We start from the raw sequence: 24,729 nt of genomic DNA, 5'->3' as shown, positions 1-24,729 counted from the left end.
TCTTTGCCTCTTGTAATAGTCTTTATTTGAAAGTCTATTTTGTCTGATATGAGAATTGCTACTCCAGCTTTCTTTTGATTTCCATTTGTATGGAATATCTTTTTCCATCCCCTCACTTTCAGTCTGTATGTGTCCCTAGGTCTGAAGTGGGTTTCTTGTGGACAGCATATATATGGGTCTTGTTTTTGTATCCATTCAGCCAGTCTATGTCTTTTGGTGGGAGCATTTACTCCATTTACATTTAAGGTAATTATTGATGTGTATGTTCCTATTCCCATTTTCTTAATTGTTTTGGGTTTGTTATTGTAGGTCTTTTCCTTCTTTTGTGTTTCCTGCCTAGAGAAGTTCCTTTAGCATTTGTTATAAAGCTGGTTTGGTGGTGCTGAAGTCTCTTAGCTTTTGCTTGTCTGTAAAGGTTTTAATTTCTCTGTCAAATCTGAATGAGATCGTTGCTGGATAGAGTAATCTTAGTAGTAGGTTTTTCCCTTTCATCACTTTAAATATGTCCTGCCACTCTGTTCTGGCTTGCAGAGTTTCTGCTGAAAGATCACCTTTTAACCTTATGGGGATTCCCTCATATGTTATTTGTTGTTTTTCCCTTGCTGCTTTTAATATTTTTCCTTTGTATTTAATTTTTGATAGTTTGATTAATACGTGTCTTGGTGTGTTTCTCTTTGCATTTACCCTGTATGGGACTCTCTGTGCTTCCTGGACTTGATTGACTATTTCCTTTCCCACATTAGGGAAGTTTTCAATTATAATCTCTTCAAATATTTTCTCAGTCCCTTTCTTTTTCTCTTCTTCTGAACCCCTATAATTCAAATGTTGGTGCGTTTCATGTTGTCCCAGAGGTCTCTGAGACTGTCCTCAATTCTTTTCATTCTTTATTCTTTATTCTGTTCTGCAGTAGTTATTTCCATTATTTTATCTTCCAGGTCACTTATCTGTTCTTCTCCCTCAGTTATTTTGCTATTGATTCTTTCTAAAGAATTTTAAATTTCATTTATTGTGTTATTCATCATTGTTTGTTTGCTCTTTAGTTCTTCTAGGTCCTTGTTAAATGTTTCTTGTATTTTCTCCATTCTATTTCCAAGATTTTGGATCATCTTTACTATCATTTTTCTGAGTTCTTTTTCAGGTAGACTGCCTATTTCCTCTTCATTTGTTTGGTCTGGTGGGTTTTTACCTTGCTCCTTCATCTGCTGCGTGTTTCTCTGTCTTCTCATGTTTCTTACCTTACTGTGTTTAGGGTCTCCTTTTCACCAGCTGCATGTTCATAATTCCCATTGTTTTTGGTGTCTGCCCCCAGTGTCTAAGGTTGGTTCAGTGGGTTGTGTAGGCTTCCTGGTGGAGGAAACTAGTGCCTGTGTTCTGGTTGATGAGGCTGGATCTTGTCTTTCTGGTGGGCAGGACCACGTCCGGTGGTGTGTTTTACGGTGTCTGTGACCTTATGATTTTAAGCAGCCTCTCTACTAATGGTTGGGGTTTGTGTTCCTGTCTTAGTAGTTGTTTGGCATAGGGTGTCCAGCACTGTAGCTTGCTGGTCGTTGAGTGGAGCTGGGTCTTAGCGTTGAGGTGGAGATCTCTGGGAGAGCTTTCACCTTTTGATATTACGTGGCGCTGGGAGATTTCTGGTGGACCAATGTCCTGAACTCGACTCTCCCACCTCAGAGGCCTGACACCCGGCTGGAGCACCAAGACCCTGTCAGCAACACGGCCAGGGACATGGGGAGTTTCTTGCCTTTTGGGAAGTCTGAGGTCTTCTGTCAGTGTTCAGTAGGTGTTCTTGGAAGAAACAGTCTTATCAAGGAGACCACTGTGGATCATAGTACTCCATCACATGTGGACGTCCTGAGAAGTGTACACACTGCCTCCAGAACCATTCATCAAAGGAGAGGAGGAGTGAGCACTTCCCGCCAGCCTCTGCCCCCACAGGTAGAGTATTTTCTCCAAGGACATAACTCCCCACGTTGAGCTCCCCCAAGTCACAGCATCCAAGGAGCCCCAGAGTAGAAAGTAAAAACCTGAAAGACATGCTTAATGTAAGCCGTTATCAGCATGAAGTGACTTGAACACAGACCAGAAATGCAGTCCCGGCCCCTGCTGAAACCAGAGGCCAGGCCAAGAGGACACGAGTCAGAGCGTCACATGTCTGCTGGACACCCCTCGCACCTCTCAGATTGCTCTTTTTCTATGTTAATTCTACTCAATCTTCAAGTCTGTGACAAGCCGCAATCTCTATAGATGACTCCATAGAGAAGGTGTGAGTGAGTAAGCAACCTGCAGCTAACCAGGGACCGTGATTGAAATGTGTCATCCCCACTCTCCCACCGCTGACTCTCCATTTCCCTCATGCTCCATCAGCTCTTCCACTGGTCCAGGCTGCTTGCCTAAGTGCTGTCCAGTCATCACTATCACCAGATGGGGGAGCACCCAGAGAAGCCCAGACAACCTCCAAGTCCCAGGCATCCTCCCCTGTTTCAGTTGCATGGCAGCAACCATAGCCCCGGTGGTAACCGAGGTTAATGATCCTGGCTAGAAGAGTATCTTCTTTCTTTGCCTACTAGTCCATCCACAGGGGAGGCCCAAAAGACGGGGTGATGTCATATTCAGGTGCAATGGAATCTTTACTGTGAACCTGAGTGGAAGCCCGCAAACTCTAACCCCAGGAACCAGAATCTCTAATCCTATAGAATGTAATTTTTCTGGCAAAGTCTACTGGGAGTGACAGTGAGGGCAGCTGATCCCACTTCCAAGATTTGCTTTCCAGACCTGCAGATTCTGACCGTTAGAAGCCAAGCACCAGATGTTAGCTGCTGGTTCAGCATCACGTTGGCTATTGTTGCAGCACCATATGTTTGCCTCCCCAGAGGATGTGTCCGACTCCAGGGGACGTCAGCTCTGAGCTGGCACAGTTGCTGAGCCTTTAATGGCCTTTTTATGTTGTTGATTTAGGCTGATTGCTTCCAGGCTATGTAGTACATGGTAGAGACAATGGATTATATGGTCATGTACTCATGACACACTTCTTTGTCCATAAAATGGGTCCTTGGTTTGAGCTGATGTCATGCAGATCCAGTTTGATAAATCATTCATCCTGAGGCCCTCTGATGGTGGTGCTGGCAGGATAGGAGCAGGAAAGGCAAACCTGTATTAGGAGCAGATGTCAATTCCAGTAAGGATAAATTCCTCCTGCTGTAACTGAAGGACTCCGATGTTATCAACTTGCTAACAAATGACTGGTGGCTTCCTTGACAAGTACATCGTTGTCAAGCAGCCTAGACCTCAGGTGTCAGGTGTCCTCCACGTGACAGGAAATTCTGTGAGGTCAACCTGGCTTTGTCACTGGGCAGAGTAGTGCTTGTTGATGGATGAGTGGGCTTTAAAAATGTGCAAAATCTTTTAAAAGCAGTCAGTAAATTGGAGGGCTTCTACTGGTACCTTGGCCCCAAGCCAGGAGTTCCCCTCTTAGGTACCATCCTGTTCACACACTGATACAGTTCACACACTAATGATTGTATGCAAAGCAAAATAAAAGTGGTCCTTGAAAGTGAACTTAGATTTTCAAAGACAAATAAAAAATTTTTTTAATGAATTCCAGAGCATGGGAAAGCATACATTGCCTTTGGAACATCATCATCTAATTTCTTCTATTCTATTTTTATGGCGGAATTCTCATTTTAGGCATGTCAAAATGGCTTGACACATCACAGGTGCACGTGTCTGGGAAACGATCACATCGCCCTTTTTTGGCAATCAGTGCTTGCACAGGGACTCAGAGCTGCCTGGGAAATGATACTCCCTGGATGCTAACATGGGCTTTGGTAGTGGGATCTTTCTTGCTCCTGAGGGTGAGAGTTAAATTGACTTTGACTTCCGATAATGTTCATGGTCACCTTCTGCTGTGTTCTCACATAACAAAGAAAGAGAGAGAGCTCCCTGGTCTCTTCTTGTGAGGACACTAATCTCATCATGATGATCCAACTGTCATGACCTCATCTAACCCCAGTTATCTCCCTCAAGGCCCATCTCCAAATACCATCACATTGCAGGTTAAGGCTTCAACATATAAATTTTGGAAGAGGGAGGGGGTGGAGACACAATTCAGTCCATAGCATCCAGTCTCTGATCGACAACCCTACTTCTTCTAGGTCTCCACCAGAGGTCTCCATTCAATTTCTGAATTTCCAGTTAATTTTTTTAAATAATTCCAACCCACAGACTAAATGAGGGGGAAATCTCTCAAAGTCCATATCTATGGATCAAGGCCTTTCCTCATCATCTCTCCTACTCTAGCCCCCTTTCTTCACATTCCCCACCCCCCATCACTGGAGTTGAAGGCACACACATGCACATGCACACACACTCATATGGTTAAAAATTAGTATAATGAGAGGGATTTAGGAAGCAGACCACATTCAGTGAAGGAAAATCACAACCCTCCTGTCATTCTCATATCAATCTCACATCAATCGTATCAATGTGAATTTCATATTAAACATTTCAATCTCATTTCATTCACATAGACTGATGGGATGTAAAGCATCAACCAGCCCCTGGGGCCTCCTTGTCTGCACTCCCTCTGGGATCCTGCAGGTCACCTGAGCCCATGGTCTCTTAGCATCTCAACCAATTTCACCCTCCATGAAGTCCAGAATTCCAAAACAGCAGCTGTCACCCGCAGCCAATATTCACTTCATATTTTACTTTAAATTGCATAATTACCTCCTTTAGTCTCATCTTAAATCATAATATCCGTGGAATTAAGACCATGATTTTTTCTTGTGATGTTTTTTCCTGATTGACACTAAAATAAAAGTCATAATTATGAAAATTAAAATTGTGTTTGTGCTATCTAGAATCATCTAATGGGCCACTTGTAGGAAAAATGGTCATCTGGCCCAAAGTCAGATTTTATATATTTAGTCCTTTTTTTACTCTAGAAGAAGAAACTTGTCTTCTTTTGGGTCTGTTAAAGTGTTTAAAACTTGGACTTGGGGTTCACATTTTGGGACTGTTAGAAGCTCTTTTATTGTAACCACAGCAGAGAAGAAAGAGGAACCATTTTCAAATGCTGAAAATCATTTGGGGGTTTCTATGTCAGGGGAACAGAAGGGCTTGATTTTACACAATGGAAGAAAAAATATCCTGGTTCCATTTTGAGTAAACGTAGTGACATTTGAAATGATTAACACCAAGTAGTATTTATGAGCTCTTACCATTTACTACGTTACCATTTCCCATGTTTAATGACTGCAAAAATATCTAAAACATGTTGAAGCATGTTGGCACTCATACAAAAGCAGAGTTTTACATTCCAGATGGGTACAGCAGGCTCTGCAATAAAGCCACCAGGCGAGTGAGTCATGATCTCTTGATTTGGAAGAGTGGAAAATCACAACGGATCAATCAGGCACATTTAGCAGAAAACACAATACAGTCCACCTGAGTCTTACTGAGCACCTCGCCTCATTGCTAACTTGATGAGATGGCAAATTGTTCTTTATGACATATCCTTAGGTTGTAAATATCCCCTGTTGTGTCAGAATTAGTTGCAGCCACATATGCTTCAGATATATGGGAGAGAAACCCCAGAAAACAGAGGTTCATTCATGTAGGCATTTTCTCTTGCAGAAAAACGTCCAGAGGTAAAAGTCCTGGACCAGTTCCCAGAGTCCTTGCTTCTCTCTGCTCTGCAGCCTCAGCTGGTGGCTGGAGCAGGATAAAGGAAAGCTCCAGAGGATGCACTGACCAGCTGAGTCACCCAGTGGTAAGGCACCTTTCCAGGAGGTACACATAACACAGTGGCTAGAATTTAGTCAAATATCCACTGTACCTGCAAAGGAGGTTGAGAAATTTACTCTTTTTGACCCAAATAAAAGGACTTAGGATAGAGGTGTGAATAGAACTAGTTCCACTGACTTCTGTTATCAGTGTAGAGAGAAGAATTTATTACATTACCTGAAGAAGCAAAGTACTCTTAGGTCCAAGCAATTAGTTTCATAATTTCATGCCATCAAAAACCAATCTCTTTCTTAAAGTGAGTCTAAGTTTCCTGATTTCATTTTTTTTAAGGATGTGTATTATTCAGGGACCTTATTCTGACCCTAATGGGAATAAAATTAATATTTGAGTCTTGCTTAGTGAACGCAAACTACTTTTTGATCTGTAATCACATATAGTTCTAATAATGCCTCCGTGAGGTAGGTTCTGGGGAGCATGGTCCTTACCACTTACCCACTATGTGGCCTTGTATAAGTGATGTCCCTTATCTGAACATATAGTTCCTTGTGGCGGGCAAACTCCAAGATGGTCTCAATAACTCCTCCCTCCTGGTATTCATGCCCTTGTGTAATATCCCCCCTTTGAGTGTGAGGGGACCTTCTAACCAACAGATACAGCCAAAGTGATGGGGTGTCCCTTCTGTGGTTGCAAAAGGTGGTAACTTCCACCTTGCTAGCCAATGCTCTCCATTGCCTTCTCAGCAGGCACAGTTTGAGGAAGTAAGCAGTCATGTTGGAGAGGTCCATGGCAAGGGACTGAGACTGTGGGAAGACTTCCATCAACAGCCTGCAAGAAACTGAACCCTGCTGGCAACAACATGAGCTTGGAAGTGTATCCTTCCCCAGTCAAGCCATCAGATGAGATCTGAGTCCTAGCCAAACCTGATTGCAGTCTTGTGGAAACCCTAAACAAAACCGCAAGCTAACTATCTGGACTCCTACCCACAACAACTAGGAAATAGTAAATATGTGTGGTTCTAAGCTATTTTGTGGTAATTTGCTACACAGAAAAAGCTAACAAATACATTTCTCATAAGTAAAATGAGAATAATTCACCTATAAGGAAAAATAAGGATAACAATACTATCTACCTCATACACCATCGTGAGCACCAAATGAGATACTGCATATAAACTCCTTGGAGAATACCCCACACTTAGAAGGTGCTCATTTATAGTGTGGATGCTTTCAGTGATGTTGATTAATTCACATAATAAATAATACTGAGCTTTGACATCAGTGAGCACAATAGAAACCTCTGCTTTGGGGAACCTCATACTCTAGAGGGGAAAACAGACAACCAATAAATGAACAGACAAATGTATGTTGTGTGGTGGTAAATGTTATAAAGACAAATAAGGTAGGGTACAAAAGATAGATAGTAACAAGGGATGCAATTTTAGTTAAGGGTTGCTATTGTTAAGTATATCAGTCAGGATAAGATAGGCTCTGTCATGGTAACAAATAATCCCCAAATCATGGTGGCTGCACACAGTCTAAGTTTATATCTCACTCAGGAGAATTCTGTTCATCTTGCTTACTCAGACACCCAGGTTGGTGGAAGTTTCTTCTTAAAAATTTTTTCCTTCATTGAGACAGAAATGTGACAAATCCTGTGCTTGCTCTTAAAGTCCCCCGCCCCCACCCCCTGCCACTACTTGCATAAGTAACAGGTTATTTCTGCTTATATTGCACTGTCCAAATCAAACCACATGGCAACACCTAACATCAAAGCGCATGGAAGGAGGGAAACCCCCATGTAATGAACGGCACTGCTAACGTCACACGGAGCTCAGCTGTGTCACCGTTTTTACACAGTCATCACCACGAGTCTCCTGTCCTTGCTCTAAGCGCGAATGAGATGCCCTTCCTTCTCTCTGCCTTTGGCAGGGTCTCTTACTATCTTCCTTTTCCATTTATAGTGTTTTCTAAAAGCACCCCTTTATAATTTGTCCATACCGAGGCAAAGTCCAACTCAGCATGTGTTTTTGTAAATAAAGTTTTATTAAAATATAACCATGCTCATTTACTTACATATGGTCTATGGCTGTTGAAAGCAAGTCTAAGTAGTCATAGCAGATATATGGACCACAAAGCCAAAAGTATTTATTATCTTCCTTTACAGAGAAAGTTTACTGACCCCTGATCTACATCTATACTCAGAATTTTAAAAAACAAGCATGACCTTTCATTCAGTAATTCCCCTTTCTGAGGAAACAACAAGGAAGATGCACATAGTTTATATAAAAGAAGGTATAGTAGGGTAGTATTTATGATAAATGACAGATGGATGAATGCATGCATAGATAGATAATAAATGGTTTTATGTGTCAACTTGGATAAGTCACAGTCCCCAATATTCAATTAAATGCTAGCCTAGATGCTGCAGAGAAGGTATTTTGTAGATGTGATTAATGTCTATAATTGATTTGAAGTAAAAGAGATTATTGTAGATAATCTTGGTGGGCTTGATTCAATCAATTTAAAGGCTTTAAGAGCAGAACTGAGGCTTCTCAAAAGAAGAAATTCCACCTGTGGACTTCAGCTTTAGCTCGTACTGAGTTCCAGCTGCCCTTTCTGGTGGTCTATACTGTGAATTTCAGATCTGCCTATCTGGATATATATATATCATCTCCTAGTGGTTCTGCTTCTCTGGTAGGACTCTCATTGATATAGATAGGTAAATAGATGGTATAATATTGTGATTTATAATAAGACATATATGTGTCTGCTCTTCATCCCCATTCCTAGCACAGAGTTCCTAAAACCCTTGGAACTTCCTAAGTGATAAGAGATAAAGATGACTTTCTTATTCACAGAAGGCTTCCTTCAACCAAGGCTGTGTTTGTGAATGCAGTGATGTTTGGAAAGTCCCTAAGGATGGGGGCTGGTTGCCAGGGGAATCATCCTTGTGATTAGAGGGTTGGAACTTTCAGCTCCATGCCCTGCATCTACCTAGGGAGGGGAGAGGGCTGGAGGTTGAATTAATCACCAATGGCCAACGATTTAATCAATCGTGCCTATATAATGATGCCTCCATAAAAACCCAAAAGAATGGTGTTCAGAGAGCTTCCAGGTCAATGAACAAGAATACACCCATTGCTAGAAGGGTGGTTCACCCCAGACTCCACAGAGGCAGCAGATCCTGTGCTTGGGACCCTTGCACAGCTCCCCCTATGTTTGTCTTCATCTGGCTGTTCATTCTGATCCTTTACTCTCCTTTGTAATAAACCAGTAATCTAGGAAGTAAACTGTTTTCCTGAGCTCTGAGAGCCACTCTAGCAAAGTAAACAAACCCAAGGAACGGGTCCATGGAAATCTTCCATGTATAGCAGTTGGTTGGAAGCACAGGTAACAACCTGGACTTGAGATTCGTGTCTGAAGTGGGGGGAAGGGGCAGTCTTATAGGACCACATTCTTAACATGTGGGATCTGATACTCTCTCCAGGTAGGTAGTGTCAGAATTGAATTAAATTGTAGGACACCCAAGTGGTGTCACAGAATTGCTTGTCGGGGGGTAAACACACCTCCCCACACATCTGGCCACAGAAGTGTTCAGTGTGAATATTGAAAGTAGAGTACAAACACAGCAGTGTTTTTACTACCTCAATTAAATAATCTCGGGAGACCAGAAGGGGGAGCTCTCACGCCATGCCATGATTGCAGAGTCCAACAGGAAGAAAAAAAGACTCCTATCCTTTCCTGGCAAGGACTCAGCCAGTGCAACACCGCGGACTCTTTGTGTACTAGAGCCCTACCAACTTCCTTTACCCCTATATAAAAGCGTTCTCCTTCCCTACCTGTGCAGGGAATTTGAAGGTAGCTCACCATGGTTGCAGACCCTAAATTGCAATTCTCTGCTGATCCCAAATAAACCCATCTTTGCTGCAGAAATATCTGGCAGTCTATTTGTTTTAGGTCAACAGTACGTACATATATACATACAGCGGAAGCAACTGAACGAGAAATTTGTTACATATAGTATGGTTGAGCACTGGTGGCGTAAACACAGCCTGAAGGGGTTAGTGCACCACGGATAGCCGGGAGGGAGTCCGGGGAAAAGTCTGGACCTGCCGAAGAGGCAAGAGACTTTTTCTTCCCTCTTTGTTTCCTGGTGCGCGAGGAGAGGGGATTCAGAGCACTGCTTAATGGAGCTCCAGAGACAGGCGCGAGCCACGGCTAAAAGCGCGGACCCCAGAGACGGGCATGAGACGCTAAGGCTCCTGCTGCCGCCACCAAGAAGCCTGTGTGCGAGCATCGGTCACTCTCCACACCTCCGTTCCGGGGAGCCTGTGCAGCCCGCCACGGCCAGGGTCCCGGGATCCAGGGACAACTTCCCCGGGAGAACGCACGGCGCGCCTCAGGCTGGTGCAACGTCATGCCAGCCTCTGCAGCCGCAGGCTCGCCCCGGACACCGTACCCCTCCCTCCCCCCAGCCTGAGTGAGTCAGAACCCCCGAATCAGCTGCTCCTTTAACCCCGTCCTGTCTGAGAGAAGAACAGAGGCCCTCCTGCGACCTACATGCAGAGGGGGGTCCAAATCCAAAGCTGAACCCCGGGAACTGTGCGAACAAAGAAGAGAAAGGGAAATCTCTCCCAGCAGCCTCAGGAGCAGCGGATTAAATCTCCACAATCAACTTGATGAACCCTGCATCTGTGGAATACATGAATAGACAACGAATCAGCCCAAATTGAGGAGGTGGACTTTGAGAGCAAGATTTATTAATTTTTCCCCTTTTCCTCTTCTTGTGTGTATGTGTATGCTTCTGTGAGAGATTTTGTCTGTATAGCTTTGCTTTCACCATTTGTCCTAGGGTTCTATCCGTCCGGTTTTTTTGTTTTGTTTTGTTTTACTTTTTAAAAAATTTTTTTCTTAATAATTATTTTTTTATTTTAATAACTTTATTTTATTTTTCCTTATTTTATTTTCTTTTATCTTCTTTCATTCTTTCTACTTTTTCTCCCATTTATTCTGAGCTGTGTGGATGAAAGGCTCTTGTTGCTACAGCCAGGAGTCAGTGCTGTGCCTCTGAGGTGGGAGAGCCAACTTCAGGACACTGGTCCACAAGAGACCTCCCAGCTCCACATAATATCAAATGACGAAAATCTCCCAGAGATCTCCATCTCAACACCAACACCCAGCTTCACTCAACAACCAGCAAGCTACAGTGCTGGACACCCTATGCCAAACAACTAGCAAGACAGGAACACAGCCCCACTCATTAGCAGAGAAGCTGCCTAAAATCATAATAAGTCCACAGACACCCCAAAGCACACCACCAGCCGTGGACCTGCCCAGCAGAAAGACAGGATCCAGCCTCACCCACCAGAACACAGGCACTAGTCCCCTCAACCAGGAAGCCTACACAACCCACTGAACCAACTTTAGCCACTGGGGCCAGACACCAAAAACAACGGAAAGTATGAACGTGCAGCCTGCGAAAAAGAGACCCTAAACACAGTAAGGTAAGCAAAATGAGAAGACAGAAAAACACACAGCAGTTGAAGGAGCAAGATAAAAACCCACCAGACCTAACAAATGAAGGGGAAATGGGCAGTCTACCTGAAAAAGAATTCAGAATAAGGATAGTAAATATGATCCAAAATATTGGAAATAGAATAGAGAAAATGCAAGAAACATTTACCAAGGACCTAGAAGAACTAAAGATGAAACAAGAAATGATGAACAACACAATAAATGAAATTAAAAATACTCTAGAAGGGATCAATAGCAGAATAACTGAGGCAGAAGAACGGATAAGTGACCTGGAAGATAAAATAATGGAAATAACTACTGCAGAACAGAATAAAGAAAAAAGAATGAAAAGAACTGAGGACAATCTCAGAGACCTCTGGGACAACATTAAATGCACCAATATTTGAATTATAGGGGTTCCAGAAGAAGAAGAGAAAAAGAAAGGGTCTGAGAAAATATTTGAAGAGATTAGATTTGAAAACTTCCCTAATATGGGAAAGGAAATAGTTAATCAAGTCAGGAAGCACAGAGAGTCCCATACAGGATAAATCCAAGGAGAAACACACCAAGACACATATTAATAAAACTGTCAAAAATTAAATACAAAGAAAACATATTAAAAACAGCAAGGGAAAAGCAACAAATAACACACAAGGGAATCCCCATAAGGTTAACAGCTGATCTTTCAGCAGAAACTCTGCAAGCCAGAAAGGACTGGCAAGACATACTTAAAGTGATGAAGGAGAAAAACCTACAACCAAGATTACTCTACTCAGCAAGGACCTCATTCAGATTTGATGGAGAAATTAAAACCTTTACAGACAAGCAAAAGCTGAGAGAGTTCAGCACCACCAAACCAGCTTTACAACAAATTCTAAAGGACCTTCTCTAGGCAAGAAACACCAGAGAAGGAAAAGACCTACAATAACAAACTCAAAACAATTAAGAAAATGGGAATAGGAACATACATATCGATAATTACCTTAAATGTGAACGGAGTAAATGCTCCCACCAAAAGACACAGATTGGCTGAATGGATACAAAAACAAGACCCATATATATGCTGTCCACAAGAGACCCACTTCAGACCTAGAGACACATACAGACTGAAAGTGAGGGGATGGAAAAAGATATTCCATGCAAATGGAAACCAAAAGAAAGCTGGAGTAGCAATTCTCATATCAGACAAAATAGACTTTAAAATAAAGACTATAGAAGAGAAAAAGAAGGACACTACATAATGATCAAGGGATTGATCCAAGAAGAAGGTATAACAATTGTAAATATTTATGCTCCCAACATAGGAGCACCTCAATACATAAGTCAAATACTAACAGCCATAAAAGGGGAAATCGACACATTCACAGTAGGGGACTTTAACACCCCACTTTCACCAATGGGCAGATCATCCAAAATGAAAATAAATAAGGAAACACAAGCCTTAAATGATACATTAAACAACATGGACTTAATTGATATTTATAGGACATTCCATCCAAAATCAACAGAATACACATTTTTCTCAAGTGCTCATGGAATATTCTCCAGGATAGATCATATCTTGGGTCACAAATCAAGCCTTGGTTAATTTAAGAAAATTGTATCAAGTATCTTTTCCGACCACAATGCTATGAGACTAGATATCAATTACAGGAAAAGATTTGTAAAAAATACAAACACGTGGAGGCTAAACAATACACTACTTGATAACAAAGTGATCACTGAAGAAATCAAAGAGGAAATCAAACAATACCTAGAAACAAATGACAATGGAGACACGACAACCCACAACCTATGGGATGCAGCAAAAGCTGTTCTAAGAGGGAAGTTTATAGCAATACAATCCTACCTTAAGAAAGAGGAAACATCTCGAATAAACAACCTAAACTTCCACCTAAAGGAATTAGAGAAAGAAGAACCAAAAAAACGCAAAGTTAGCAGAAGGAAAGAAATCATAAAGATCAGATCAGAAATAAATGAAAAAGAAATGAAGGAAACGATAGCAAAGATCAATAAAACTAAAAGCTGGCCCTTTGAGAAGATAAACAAAATTGACAAACCATTAGCCAGACACATCAAGAAAAAAAGGGAGAAGAATCAAATCAATAGAATTAGAAATGAAAAAGGAGAAGTAACAACTGACACTGCAGAAATACAAAAGATCATGAGAGATTACTACTAGCAACTCTATGCCAATAAGATGGACAACCTGGAGGAAATGGACAAATTCTTAGAAATGTGCAACCTGCCAAGACTGAACCAGTAAGAAATAGAAAATATGAACAGACCAATCACAAGCACTGAAATTGAAACTCTGATTAAAAATCTTCCAAAAAACAAAAGCCCAGGACCAGATGGCTTCACAGGCGAATTCTAGCAAACATTTAGAGAAGAGCTAACACCTATCCTTCTCAAACTCTTCCAAAATATAAGAGAGGGAGGAACACTCTCAAACTCATTCTACGAGGCCACCATCACCCTGATACCAAAACCAGACAAGGATGTCACAAAGAAAGAAAACTACAGGCCAATATCACTGATGAACATAGATGCAAAATCCTCAACAAAATACTAGCAAACAGAATCCAACAGCACATTAAACGGATCATACACAATGATCAAGTGGGGTTTATTCCAGGAATGCAAGGATTCTTCAATATATGCAAATCAATCAATGTGATACACCATATTAACAGATTGAAGGAGAAAAACCATGTGGTCATCTCAATAGATGCAGAGAAAGCTTTTGACAAAATTCAACACCTACTTATGATAAAAACCCTCCAGAAAGTAAGCAGAGACAACTTTCCTCAACATAATAAAGGTCATATATGACAAACCCACAGCCAACATCATCCTCAATGGTGAAAAACTGAAAGCATTTCCACTAAGATCAGGAACAAAACAAGTTGCCCACTCTCACCACTCTTATTCAACATAGTTTTTGAAGTTTTAGCCACAGCAATCAGAAGAAAAGGAATCCATATTGGAAAAGAAGAAGTAAAGCTGTCACTGTTTGCCAATGACATGATATTCTACATAGAGAATCCTAAGGATGCTACCAGAAAACTACTAGAGCTAATCAATGAATTTGGTAAAGTAGCAGGATACAAAATTAATGCACAGAAATCTCTGGCATTCCTATACACTAATGATGAAAAATATGAAACTGAAATCAAGAAAACACTCCCATTTACCATTGCAACAAAAAGAATAAAATATCTAGGAATAAACCTACCTATGGAGACAAAAGACCTGTATGCAGAAAATTATAAGACACTGATGAATGAAATTAAAGATGATACAAATAGATGGAGAGATATACCATGTTCTTAGATTGGAAGAATCAACATTGTGAAAATGACTCTACTACCCAAAGCAATCTACAGATTCCATGTAATCCCTATCAAACTACCACTGGCATTTTTCACAGAACTAGAACAAAAAATTTCACAGTGTGTATGGAAACACAAAAGACCCCGAATAGCCAAAGCAATCTTGAGAACGAAAAACAGAGCTGGAGGAATCAGGCTCCCTGACTTCAGACTATACTACAAAGCTACAGTAATCAAGACAGTAAGATACTGGCACAAAAACAGAAAGATAAATCAATGGAACAGGATAGAAAGCCCAGAGATAAACCCACGTACATATGGTCACCTTATCTTTGATAAAGGAGGCAGGAATTTACAGTGGAGAAAGGACAGCCTCTTCAATAAGCGGTGCTGGGAAAAACTGGACAGGTACATGTAAAAGTATGAGATTAGAACACTCCCTAACACCATACACAAAAATAAGCTCAAAATGGATTAAAGACCTAAATGTAAGGCCAGAAACTATCAAACTCTTAGAGGAAAACATAGGCAGAAGGCTCCTATGACATAAAATCACAGCAAGATCATTTTTGACCCACCTCCTAGAGAAATGGAAATAAAACCAAAAGTACACAAATGGGACCCAATGAAACTTCAAAGCTTTTTGCACAGCAAAGGAAACCATAAAACAAGACCAAAAAGACAAGCCTCAGAATGGGAGAAAAATATTTTCAAATGAAGCAACTGACAAAGGATTAATCTCCAAAATTTACAAGCAGCTCATGCAGCTCAATAACAAAAAAACAAACAACCCAATCCAAAAAATGGGCAGAAGACCTAAATAGACATTTCTCCAAAGAAGATATACAGACTGCCATCAAAACACATGAAAGAATGCTCAACATCATTAATCATTAGAGAAATGCAAATCAAAACTACAATGAGAGGGGGCTTCCCTGGTGGCGCAGTGGTTGAGAGTCCGCCTGCCGATGCAGGGGACACGGGTTTCGTGCCCCGGTCCAGGAAGATCCCACATGCCACGGAGCAGCTGGGGCCCCGTGAGCCATGGCTGGCTGGGCCCGTGAGCCATGGCTGCTGAGCCTGCACGTCCGGAGCCTGTGCTCCGCAACGGGAGAGGTCACAACAGTGAGAGGCCTGTGTACCGCAAAAAAAAAACCCACTACAATGAGACATCATCTCACACCAGTCAGATTGGTCATCATCAAAAAATCTAGAAACAATAAATGCTGGAGAGGGTGTGGAGAAAAGGGAAAACTCTTGCACTGCTGGTGGGAATGTGAATTGGTACAGCCACTATGGAGAACAGTATGGGGGTTCCTTAAAAAGCTACAAATAGAACTACCATATGACCCAGCAATCCCACTCCTGGGCATATACCCTGAGAAAACCATCATTCAAAAAGAGTCATGTACCAAAATGTTCATTGCAGCTCTATTTACAATAGCCAGGAGATGGAAACAACTTAAGTGTCCATCATCGGATGAATGGATAAAGAAGATGTGGCACACATATACAATGGAATATTACTCAGCCATAAAAAGAAACGAAATTGAGCTATTTGTAATGAGGTGGATGCACCTAGAGTCTGTCATACAGAGTGAAGTAAGTCAGAAAGAGAAAGACAAATACCATATGCTAACACATATATATGGAATTTAAGAAAAAAAAATGTCATGAAGAACCTAGGGGTAAGACAGGAATAAAGACACAGACCTACTAGAGAATGGACTTGAGGATATGGGGAGGGGGAAGGGTAAGCTGCGACAAAGTGAGAGAGTGGCATGGACATATACACACTACCAAACGTAAGGTAGATAGCTAGTGGGAAGCAGCCGCATAGCACAGGGAGATCAGCTCGGTGCTGATCTCCCTGTGCTGGATGGGTGGGACAGGGAGGGTGGGAGGGAGGGAGACGCAAGAGGGAAGAGATATGGGAACATATGTATATGTATAACTGATTCACTTTGTTATAAAGCAGAAACCAACACACCATTGTAAAGCAATTATACTCCAATAAAGATGTAAAAATATAAATAAATAAATCAAACTCTTGGAAAGAAAAAGGAAAAAATATATAGTATGGTTATAATTTAACTAAAGAATGGGAAATCCTTTAATGGAATTCTATAAAATCATTGAGAACCAAGTTGCAGAAGAACGTCATGTGACAATTACACTCTATATTATTAAGTGATAAAAGAATGACAGAAAAAAAATTTGCAATGTAATTGTAATTTTTTGTAAAATGTGTAAGCCTGTGAGTGTTTATGGGTGTTTGTGTGTGTTAGAGAAATAGAGAGAGGCAGACCATCAATCGGGTGGCTTAAACAATAGACATTTATTTTTCACAGTTTTGGACGTGGAAAGTCTGACCTGTTGTGGAGGTGCGGTGGGTGGAGGGATTGCCTCCCCTGGGCCCAGCGCTGTGTCGGGGGCAGTTTCTACAGTCTCATTTAACCGGCCCTACAGTCCTGAGAGGTGGTATCATACACATTTTAGAGATTAAAACAGAGGCTCTAGACATTGCATTGCCAAGAGCCATGCCATCGGTAAGCCAGGAGCTCTGCTTTTGTCTCTGACACCAAAGTCTGCCCGTTCTTTTCCTGCTCTGCTGAGCTGTCTTTTTATTAGGATATTTATGAGAAAGTTTATAAGGGGCTTTGCTCATCTAACCCCTCATTCAGAAAACTGTCCTTATCATGAAAGATGTGATTTCGGATGTCTGTCTCTACAGCGTACATTACTGCCTCTTGCAGTTCAATCCATCAGCCACTTTATACTAAGATTTCTCTCTGTTAGGGCAACTATTGCCTGTTTGTTTTGTTTTGAAGCATCTTTTTTTAACAGATATAATTGACATATATTTGTTTCAGGTATATAACATAATGACTCAATATATGTATCTATTATAAAACTATTACTACAATAAGTCTAGTTAACATCCATCACCTCACAGTTAACAAAAATTGTTCTTCTTGTGATGAGAACTTTTAAGATTTACCCTCTTAGCAACTTTCAAATATGCAACATGGTACTATTAGCTATAGTCCCCATGCTATAGTCCCCAGGACTTATTTATCTTATAACTGAAACTTTGTACATTTTGACCCCCTTTCCCCATTGCACCCTTCACCCAACCCCACCTCAGACAACCACCAACCTCTTCTCTGTATCTATAGCTCAAGGGGGTTTTTTGTTTTGTTTTTTGGATTCCACATGGATTTTTTGTTGTTGTTAAATAAACTTTTTCTTTCAGAGTAGTTTTAGATTTACAGAAAAATCCCCAGGATAGTACAGGGAGTTCCCAGGTACCCCCTCCTCCAGCTTCCCTGCTTATTAACACCCTACAGGAGTAGGTACCCGTGTCACAGTTAACAACTCAAAATTGATTTATTCTAATTAACTGAAGTCCATACTTCATTCAGATCTCCTGTTTTCCCTGAATCCTTTTTTTCCTTTCCTGAGCCCCACCCAGGATCCACCATGACACTCAGTCATCATGTCTCTTTGGGCCCCTCTTGGCTGTGACAGCTTCTCAGACTTCCTTTGTTTTTGATGACCTTGACAGTTGTGAGACCTACCGGACAGATACTCTGCCGAATGCCCTTCAGTTGCGATTTGTTTGATGGTCCTCATGTACCACACAGATGTAGGGTGTTAATTACAGGGGAAACTGAGTATGGTGTATATAGAAACCCTCTGGACTGTACTCAATTTTTCTGTAAATCTAAAACAATTCTAAAATTTAAAGTTCATTTTAAAAAGCCTAAGACAAGAAAATGGTCAGTTGAAAACTATATCATCAAGATACCATCTTCAGGGCTTCCCTGGTGGCGCAGTGGTTGGGAGTCCGCCTGCCGATGCAGGGGACACGGGTTCGTGCCCCGGTCCGGGAAGATCCCACATGCCGCGGAGCGGCTGGGCCCGTGAGCCATGGCCGCTGAGCCTGCACGTCCGGAGCCTGTGCTCTGCAACTGGAGAGGCCACGGCAGTGAGAGGCCCACGTGCCGCAAAGAAAAAGAAAAAAAAAGATACCATCTTCAAAATGTCAAATGGCCGAAGATTGCTCTGTGATTATTAGTACAATGCTCAGCTCTGGGTGTTGGTGTGCTGGTGGGAACAATGCTTCCGTCGGCCTCACCGGCTCTCAAGGCCGGAGCACGCGAGGACTTACTGCGTGGCAGAAAAAACCACATTAATACCAAACCAGATGGGTAGCTCAGTGTATTCTATGTGCTATATTTGTAGGAACATATTTTAGGGACTAATGACATTTATCACACAGCGCAGTATGCAGTGAGCCTGTGGGTATTATATACACAGGAGATGCATGTGTATTTCCTGTCTGTTTCTTCTATTTCCCCGTATCAGTTAAGCTCATCAGTTAGCAGCCTGATCATGACCTGGAAGAGAATTAGGTCAGGCTGGCCCTCAGCCAGGCCAAACTGCAGGCAGGGAGAGCCTGGGGTCTCCTTCTGTGCCTACACTGGCCCAGGTGAAGCCTCGAAAAGGTGAAGTGACCTCAAGAATTTTGTCATTTACAGTACAGGTGGTCCCGATACCCATCCATTTACTCAACACATGTAGAGCACCTATGGCCTGTCAGGGCCTGTTTTTCGTGCAACAGGGACATAAAGCAAACATGGTTTCCTCCCTCATGGAGCTTACAGTCAGGTGGAGGAGAAAGGCACATCTCATGGGGCTTCTCTGGTGGCGCAGTGGCTGAGCGTCCGCCTGCCGATGCAGGGGACACAGGTTCGTGCCCCGGTATGGGAAGATCCCACATGCCGCGGAGCGGCTGGGCCCACGAGCCATGGCCGCTGAGCCTGCGCGTCCGGAGCCTGTGCTCCGCAACGCGAGAGGCCACAACAGTGAGAGGCCTGCATACCGCAAAAAAAAAAAAAAGAGATCTCACCAGTATAAGCCCGTGGTCTAACAGCAGTGAGGGGTGGAGAGTTAACAGTTTGACCCTCCACTGAGGTGTTTGTATCAGGGAAGGTCGGGAGGGAGAATGGTCAGGGAAGAGGATGTCCGGACCTGAATAATGCTTCCCCACTGGGAGAATCCCAGGCACTGTGACAGGTACTAACGGAAGATGTGTAGGCGGGAGGGGCAGGTGGCCTTCCAATACCCCTCACGTCACCCCCGCAGGCCTCGGCTCGTCTACCCACCCCACGGCTGGGCGGGGTCCCCATGAGCTTGTCCAGGGACTCAGGGGTCTGCAGGTGCCTCGGCTCCCTGAGGACACAGCACTGGCTGATCCGACGGCACACATTGGGGGGCTGCCGATTGGCTTTGAACGTGTACTCATCCAACTTTGTTTCGACTGTCAGTGTCAGAAATCCAAGGTGCGTCATCTGAACAAAAATGAGCTATTTATTATAAGGACCCAGAGTGGTTCACAGACGTCATGGACAGAACCGGGTCTGGGCTTCCGGCCCAGCGGAGCCCGACACCTGTATGCCTTCCCGCTTCCCTTCCCCTCTCCTCCCCTTCCCCGTGTGTGGGTGAAGCTCAGCTCCTGCTGCTGCCCTTTCCTCAAAAGCCACGGTCCATCGGCATTGCCCTCCAGCCCTGGAAAAGGACTGACTGTATCCTGCAGGTCTCACATCCATAACTCCAGGGTGGAATGCTCATTGATCCGTCTTAGTTGGTGTCCAGCTCCAGGCCAGTCCACTGTGGCCAGATGAGCAAGGTCACAAGAGGAAATGGCACTTCACATGGTCCATTGCAGGGCAGTGGGGCCATGGGGGACCAAGCCAACGCTGTGTCCACTACTGCCAGCCTCCTATCCGCGGCAGGCTTGTCAGCCCACAGATGTAAGTCTCCTGTTCTCTGACTTACGTGGCTTCTGATTCTGCTCATCTCAGTGGTCCTCCAAATCTCCCCAGGGGCCCACGGATGCTGCTGCTTCCCCCAGTCCAAGAGGACGTCATCTGCTCTGGGCACGATTTCGCCACTGGCCACACCTGGCCACTAGGTGGCGACAGACCTCCGCGTGCCGCACAGTCCCCTGGTCACCCCATCCTCTGGGACACCAGACCCCAGAGTCCCACAGAGGCAACAGCCAGGAAGCCTGGAAGAGCAGGCCTGCCGCCCAGGCGGGAAGGTAACAGACCCCGTGGCTGCAGGGAAGGACTCAGGCAGGGAGCAGCCCCGGAGGCCAGAGCAGGAGCCCTCAGCTCAGGCTAGAGGGCAGCCTCCTTTGCGGTACTCTGACGCACCTCGTAGTGGACTCAGTATGGTCCTGAGGCCAAGATTCACTTATGGGGGAGAAGTCCCAGGGAAATCGTATGCAAAGAAACCTGCCTCTGGGTAAATGGAGATAACGCAGTGTTTCTCTGTATCTAATATGAGGGGGACCCCATGGGTGAGGGCTGTGATTCTTGGACCACGTGCTGGATGTCATTCGGGATGACGGTGTTGACAGCATCACACAGACGGGGAGGCTGAGGGGCTGCCGGGGAGGGCACGGAGCTTCCAGAACTGGAATACGATGCTCGTTGGGCAGCAGGGCTCCAGAACTGGGGGCTGGGAGGCCACCAGAAAGCCAGGCCCGGGCTCCCGGCATTGTGGAGGCCTCAGGATCTCCCTCCCTCCCTCCTCTTCCCTTCCCCCTCCCTCCCCCTCCCTCCTCCTCTTTCTCCCTCCTCCCTCCCTCGTCCCCTTTCTCCCTTCCCCCTCCCTCCCTCCTGTCAGGGCCCTCCCAGCTCCAGGTTTCATATCCTCCTCAGGGGACCACCAGAGACTAGTGTCTTGAGTCCATTCTCTAGGTTCCTGTGGGATGGACTCTGACCGTCCACCTTGCTCAGGTGTCCCCACTGCCACCTGTCGTCGTGGGCACACAGGGCTGGGCCACCAAGAACAAGAGTAGCTGCCAGGGCCTCATCTATGGGTTGGAGGGTAGGTTTCCTAAGAAGGGTTCGTGGATGAGAAGTTCCTCCCAACACACATTCTAGAAGTTGGTGACCCAGGCTTGGCCCTCCAGCCATGGCTGGGCTGCCCACCGACCTGGATCAGAGAAGCTGGCCCCTGCTGGAGGCCTTCGTGTGCCCCTCACAATGGTACCCTGCTGGGGAGTGAGCAGGGGCATTTCCTTTAAGAATTCTGCGTTCACAGCGCTGGACTCTGTACGTGACACTCCCACCCTCGCATCTGCTGCTCGGCACCCAAAGTTCCGAGCTGGCATCTCCATTTGTCCACGTGGAAATCTTCTCCAATCCTCTGGCACCTTCCGGGGCCTGGGTCTAGTTCTTGCTATGGCCCAACAGCACTTTCTGCCCCAAATTCTATGAAGGTCACTAAATTAAAACAAACTGTGGGGTTAATCATTACAGTCCATATCTTCATATACTACCCAATCCGGACCTACATATATAACTGAAGAGGAAAGACAATTAAATAACTCGGGATTCTGCCTCCCCACCCAAATGCGTCCTGCTTGGCCAGGAGTGGCTCGTGGTCACCAAAAGTAAGCCATGCAGTTAAGAGCCTGAGCTTCATTCTGAGCAGCAGTTGCTTTCAAATACCAGTTCATCCCTGCTGTCTACACTATCTTAAGTAAGTTACTGCACCTCTCCAAGCTGGGGTTGCCAGATTTAGGGGAAAATCAACAGTAACAGTAACAACAACAGACCGTCCAGCTAAATTTGAAATCTCAAATAAACAACAAATAATATTTTAGTATAAATATGCCTCCAATATTGCATGGGATATACTTATACTAAAAATTATTTGTTGCTTACCTGAATATCTGGACTTATACTAAAAAATGATTTGTTGATTGTCTGTAATTAAATGGACATCTTATATGTCATCTGGAAAATCTGCAAGCCCCATGCCTTCAACAGCAAAATGAGAATAATTGAACTTACCCTTCATGAGGTTACTATGTGGATTTTATTAAATAATGCATGTAAAGCAATGCCCAATATATTAAAATTATTACTCTTGTATCTAGCATAGGTTTGCCTTTGACAGTCTTAGATTACGCCTGTTGCCCCTGGGAAATTATTAATAGTTTTCCTTTTTACATTCAAAACGATCCCAGTTTGTATAAATTATATGTTCATCACAGGTACAGGGGCCAAATGTTTATACCACATTACGTCAGTGTTTGTTGGAATGTTTTCCTTCATTTCAACCACCAGATGGCACTGCAGGGTGATAAGCCGAATGAGAAAGATGCACATAAAATTTTACCTCAATAACATCCCTGGGTCCGTTCCCTGCCCACCCAGCACACGCGCGCGCGCGCACACACACACATTTCATTTTAGTCGGTGTTGTTGGGTGACTCAGTGATTCTATGAATGCTCACCCTAAAGCTGGAACACAAAAAAAGAAAACTGTAAATAACACTAGTCATAAAACTCATGAATGATTATCCTCCGGCCATATTTTGTCCTTGAATAGAATAAAGTAGTATTTCTACTTTCATAATTCAGGCTAAAATTAGCCAGAACTTTCTTGGTATTCTACAAGAACATCTATTTTCTTATTTGCTTACAATGCATTGTTAGTATCTAGAACGGTACCAAGCATGATATGTGCTCAATGGAGAATGAATGAATGAATGAATGAATGCCAGGGCTGATTGTTAAGAAGATAAATATATGGACCCCCATAATTTGGACTGAAACTTTCTGGAAGCTGGAGTGATGTGACCCAGTTGAAAACAGAAGCACATATTTATTTACATTTAGAGAGAGGACTATGGCACCAGGGATTATCAACTCTATGTCTTAAGGGAGAATCAAATGCCCTTCTTGGAAAAAAGAGGTCAACTAGAATAAAAAGCTAACATTTTCCTCAGCTCAATTTTTTGCTTATTCTACCCTCAATAGGAAAATAAAGGGTTTTCTTTTCCCTTTATTGGAAAGGAAAGAAAGTCACATTCAAGAGAGATTTGAAGACCCAGCCTTCAAGTGCCAGCATACACCAAGCAAGGAACTGGTCAAAGATAAAAATATTTTTCCAGGCCAGTGCACCAAGAAAAACATTAAATAATTTCTTTTTCAGTTCTATTAATAAATAAGACACACACACCCCAAAAGCACCTCAAAACATGTCTGCCAGCAAAACAGAAGAAAAGAAGCATTTCAAACACTGAGTCCTATTGGCCTTTTGAAATTTAACAAAAATAAAATTTCACCTGATAACCAAATACGTATATTGTTAGTACAAAATAAATTCATGATCATAATAAAACACTCCCACATCACAGGGATATCCACAAAAACCTCCCAGTGGCAGCTGAGAGACAAAGCAGACAGGAGACGTACATTTCTTTTTTTTATTGAAGTATAGTTGATTTACAATGTTGTATTAATCTCTGCTGTAGAGCAAAGTGACTCATATATATATTCTTTTTCATATTCTTTTCCATTATGGTTTGTCACAGGATATTGAATATAGTTCCCTGTGCTCTACAGTAGGACCTGTTGTTTATCCATTCCATATATACTAGTTTGCATCTGCTAATCCCCAAATCCCAATCCGTCCCACCCCCACCTCTTGGCAACCACAAGTCTGTTCTCTATGTCTGTGAGTCTGTTTCTGTTTTGTAGATACGTTCCTTTGTGTCGTATCTTAGATTCCACACATAAGTGATGTCGTATGGTGTTTGTCTCTCTCTTTCTGACTTACTTCACTTAGTATGATCATCTCTAGGTCCATCCGTGTTGCTGCAAATGGCATTATTTCATTCTTTTTAATGGCTGAGTAATAGTCCATTGTGTGTGTATATGTGTGTGTGTGTGTGTGTGTGTGTATACCACATCTTCTTTATCCATTTATCTGTCAATGGACATTTAAAAACATGGAACACTTCCCAAATTTGCATGTCATCCTTGCACAGGGTCCCCAATAATCTTCTCTGTATCATTACAATTTTAGTATGTGTGCTGCCGAAGTGAGCATGGAAGACACACTTTCAACGGCAGTGTCGGCGTTGATGCTGTCCAGTCCTGACGATGCCTGAAGCACAGCTTTTACGAGAAAATGAATATCTAGGGTTATCATCAAGACAGAAAGTTCTTCATGAGAAAGGATTGTTTAGGGCTAATGACACCTTCCCCCACCTGAATCTGTCCTTTATAAGAAACCTTGCCTCACCCCATCCTCCCAGCTCTCAG

General features: G+C 43.2%; 1 protein-coding gene and 1 non-coding gene across 2 annotated transcripts in view; both read right to left on the bottom strand.

Moving 5' to 3' along the window:
- Positions 1-19,950, bottom strand: part of IGSF5 (immunoglobulin superfamily member 5) — a 77,461-nt gene extending 57,511 nt beyond the window's left edge. The window contains exon 1 of the mRNA XM_065875916.1: positions 19,732-19,950. Coding sequence (XP_065731988.1) covers positions 19,732-19,950 — 219 coding nt within the window. The remainder of the gene's footprint in view (positions 1-19,731) is intronic.
- A 4,457-nt stretch (positions 19,951-24,407) lies between these two features.
- Positions 24,408-24,514, bottom strand: LOC136123025 (U6 spliceosomal RNA). The gene has a single exon (XR_010655904.1). It is a non-coding gene; the product is annotated as a U6 spliceosomal RNA (small nuclear RNA).
- Between the last annotated feature and the right edge of the window lie 215 nt (positions 24,515-24,729).

Source organism: Phocoena phocoena, chromosome 4 (assembly GCF_963924675.1).
Source record: "Phocoena phocoena chromosome 4, mPhoPho1.1, whole genome shotgun sequence".
In the NCBI taxonomy this organism is placed as follows: Eukaryota; Metazoa; Chordata; class Mammalia; order Artiodactyla; family Phocoenidae; genus Phocoena; species Phocoena phocoena.
This window is presented reverse-complemented; position numbering and strand designations above follow the sequence as displayed.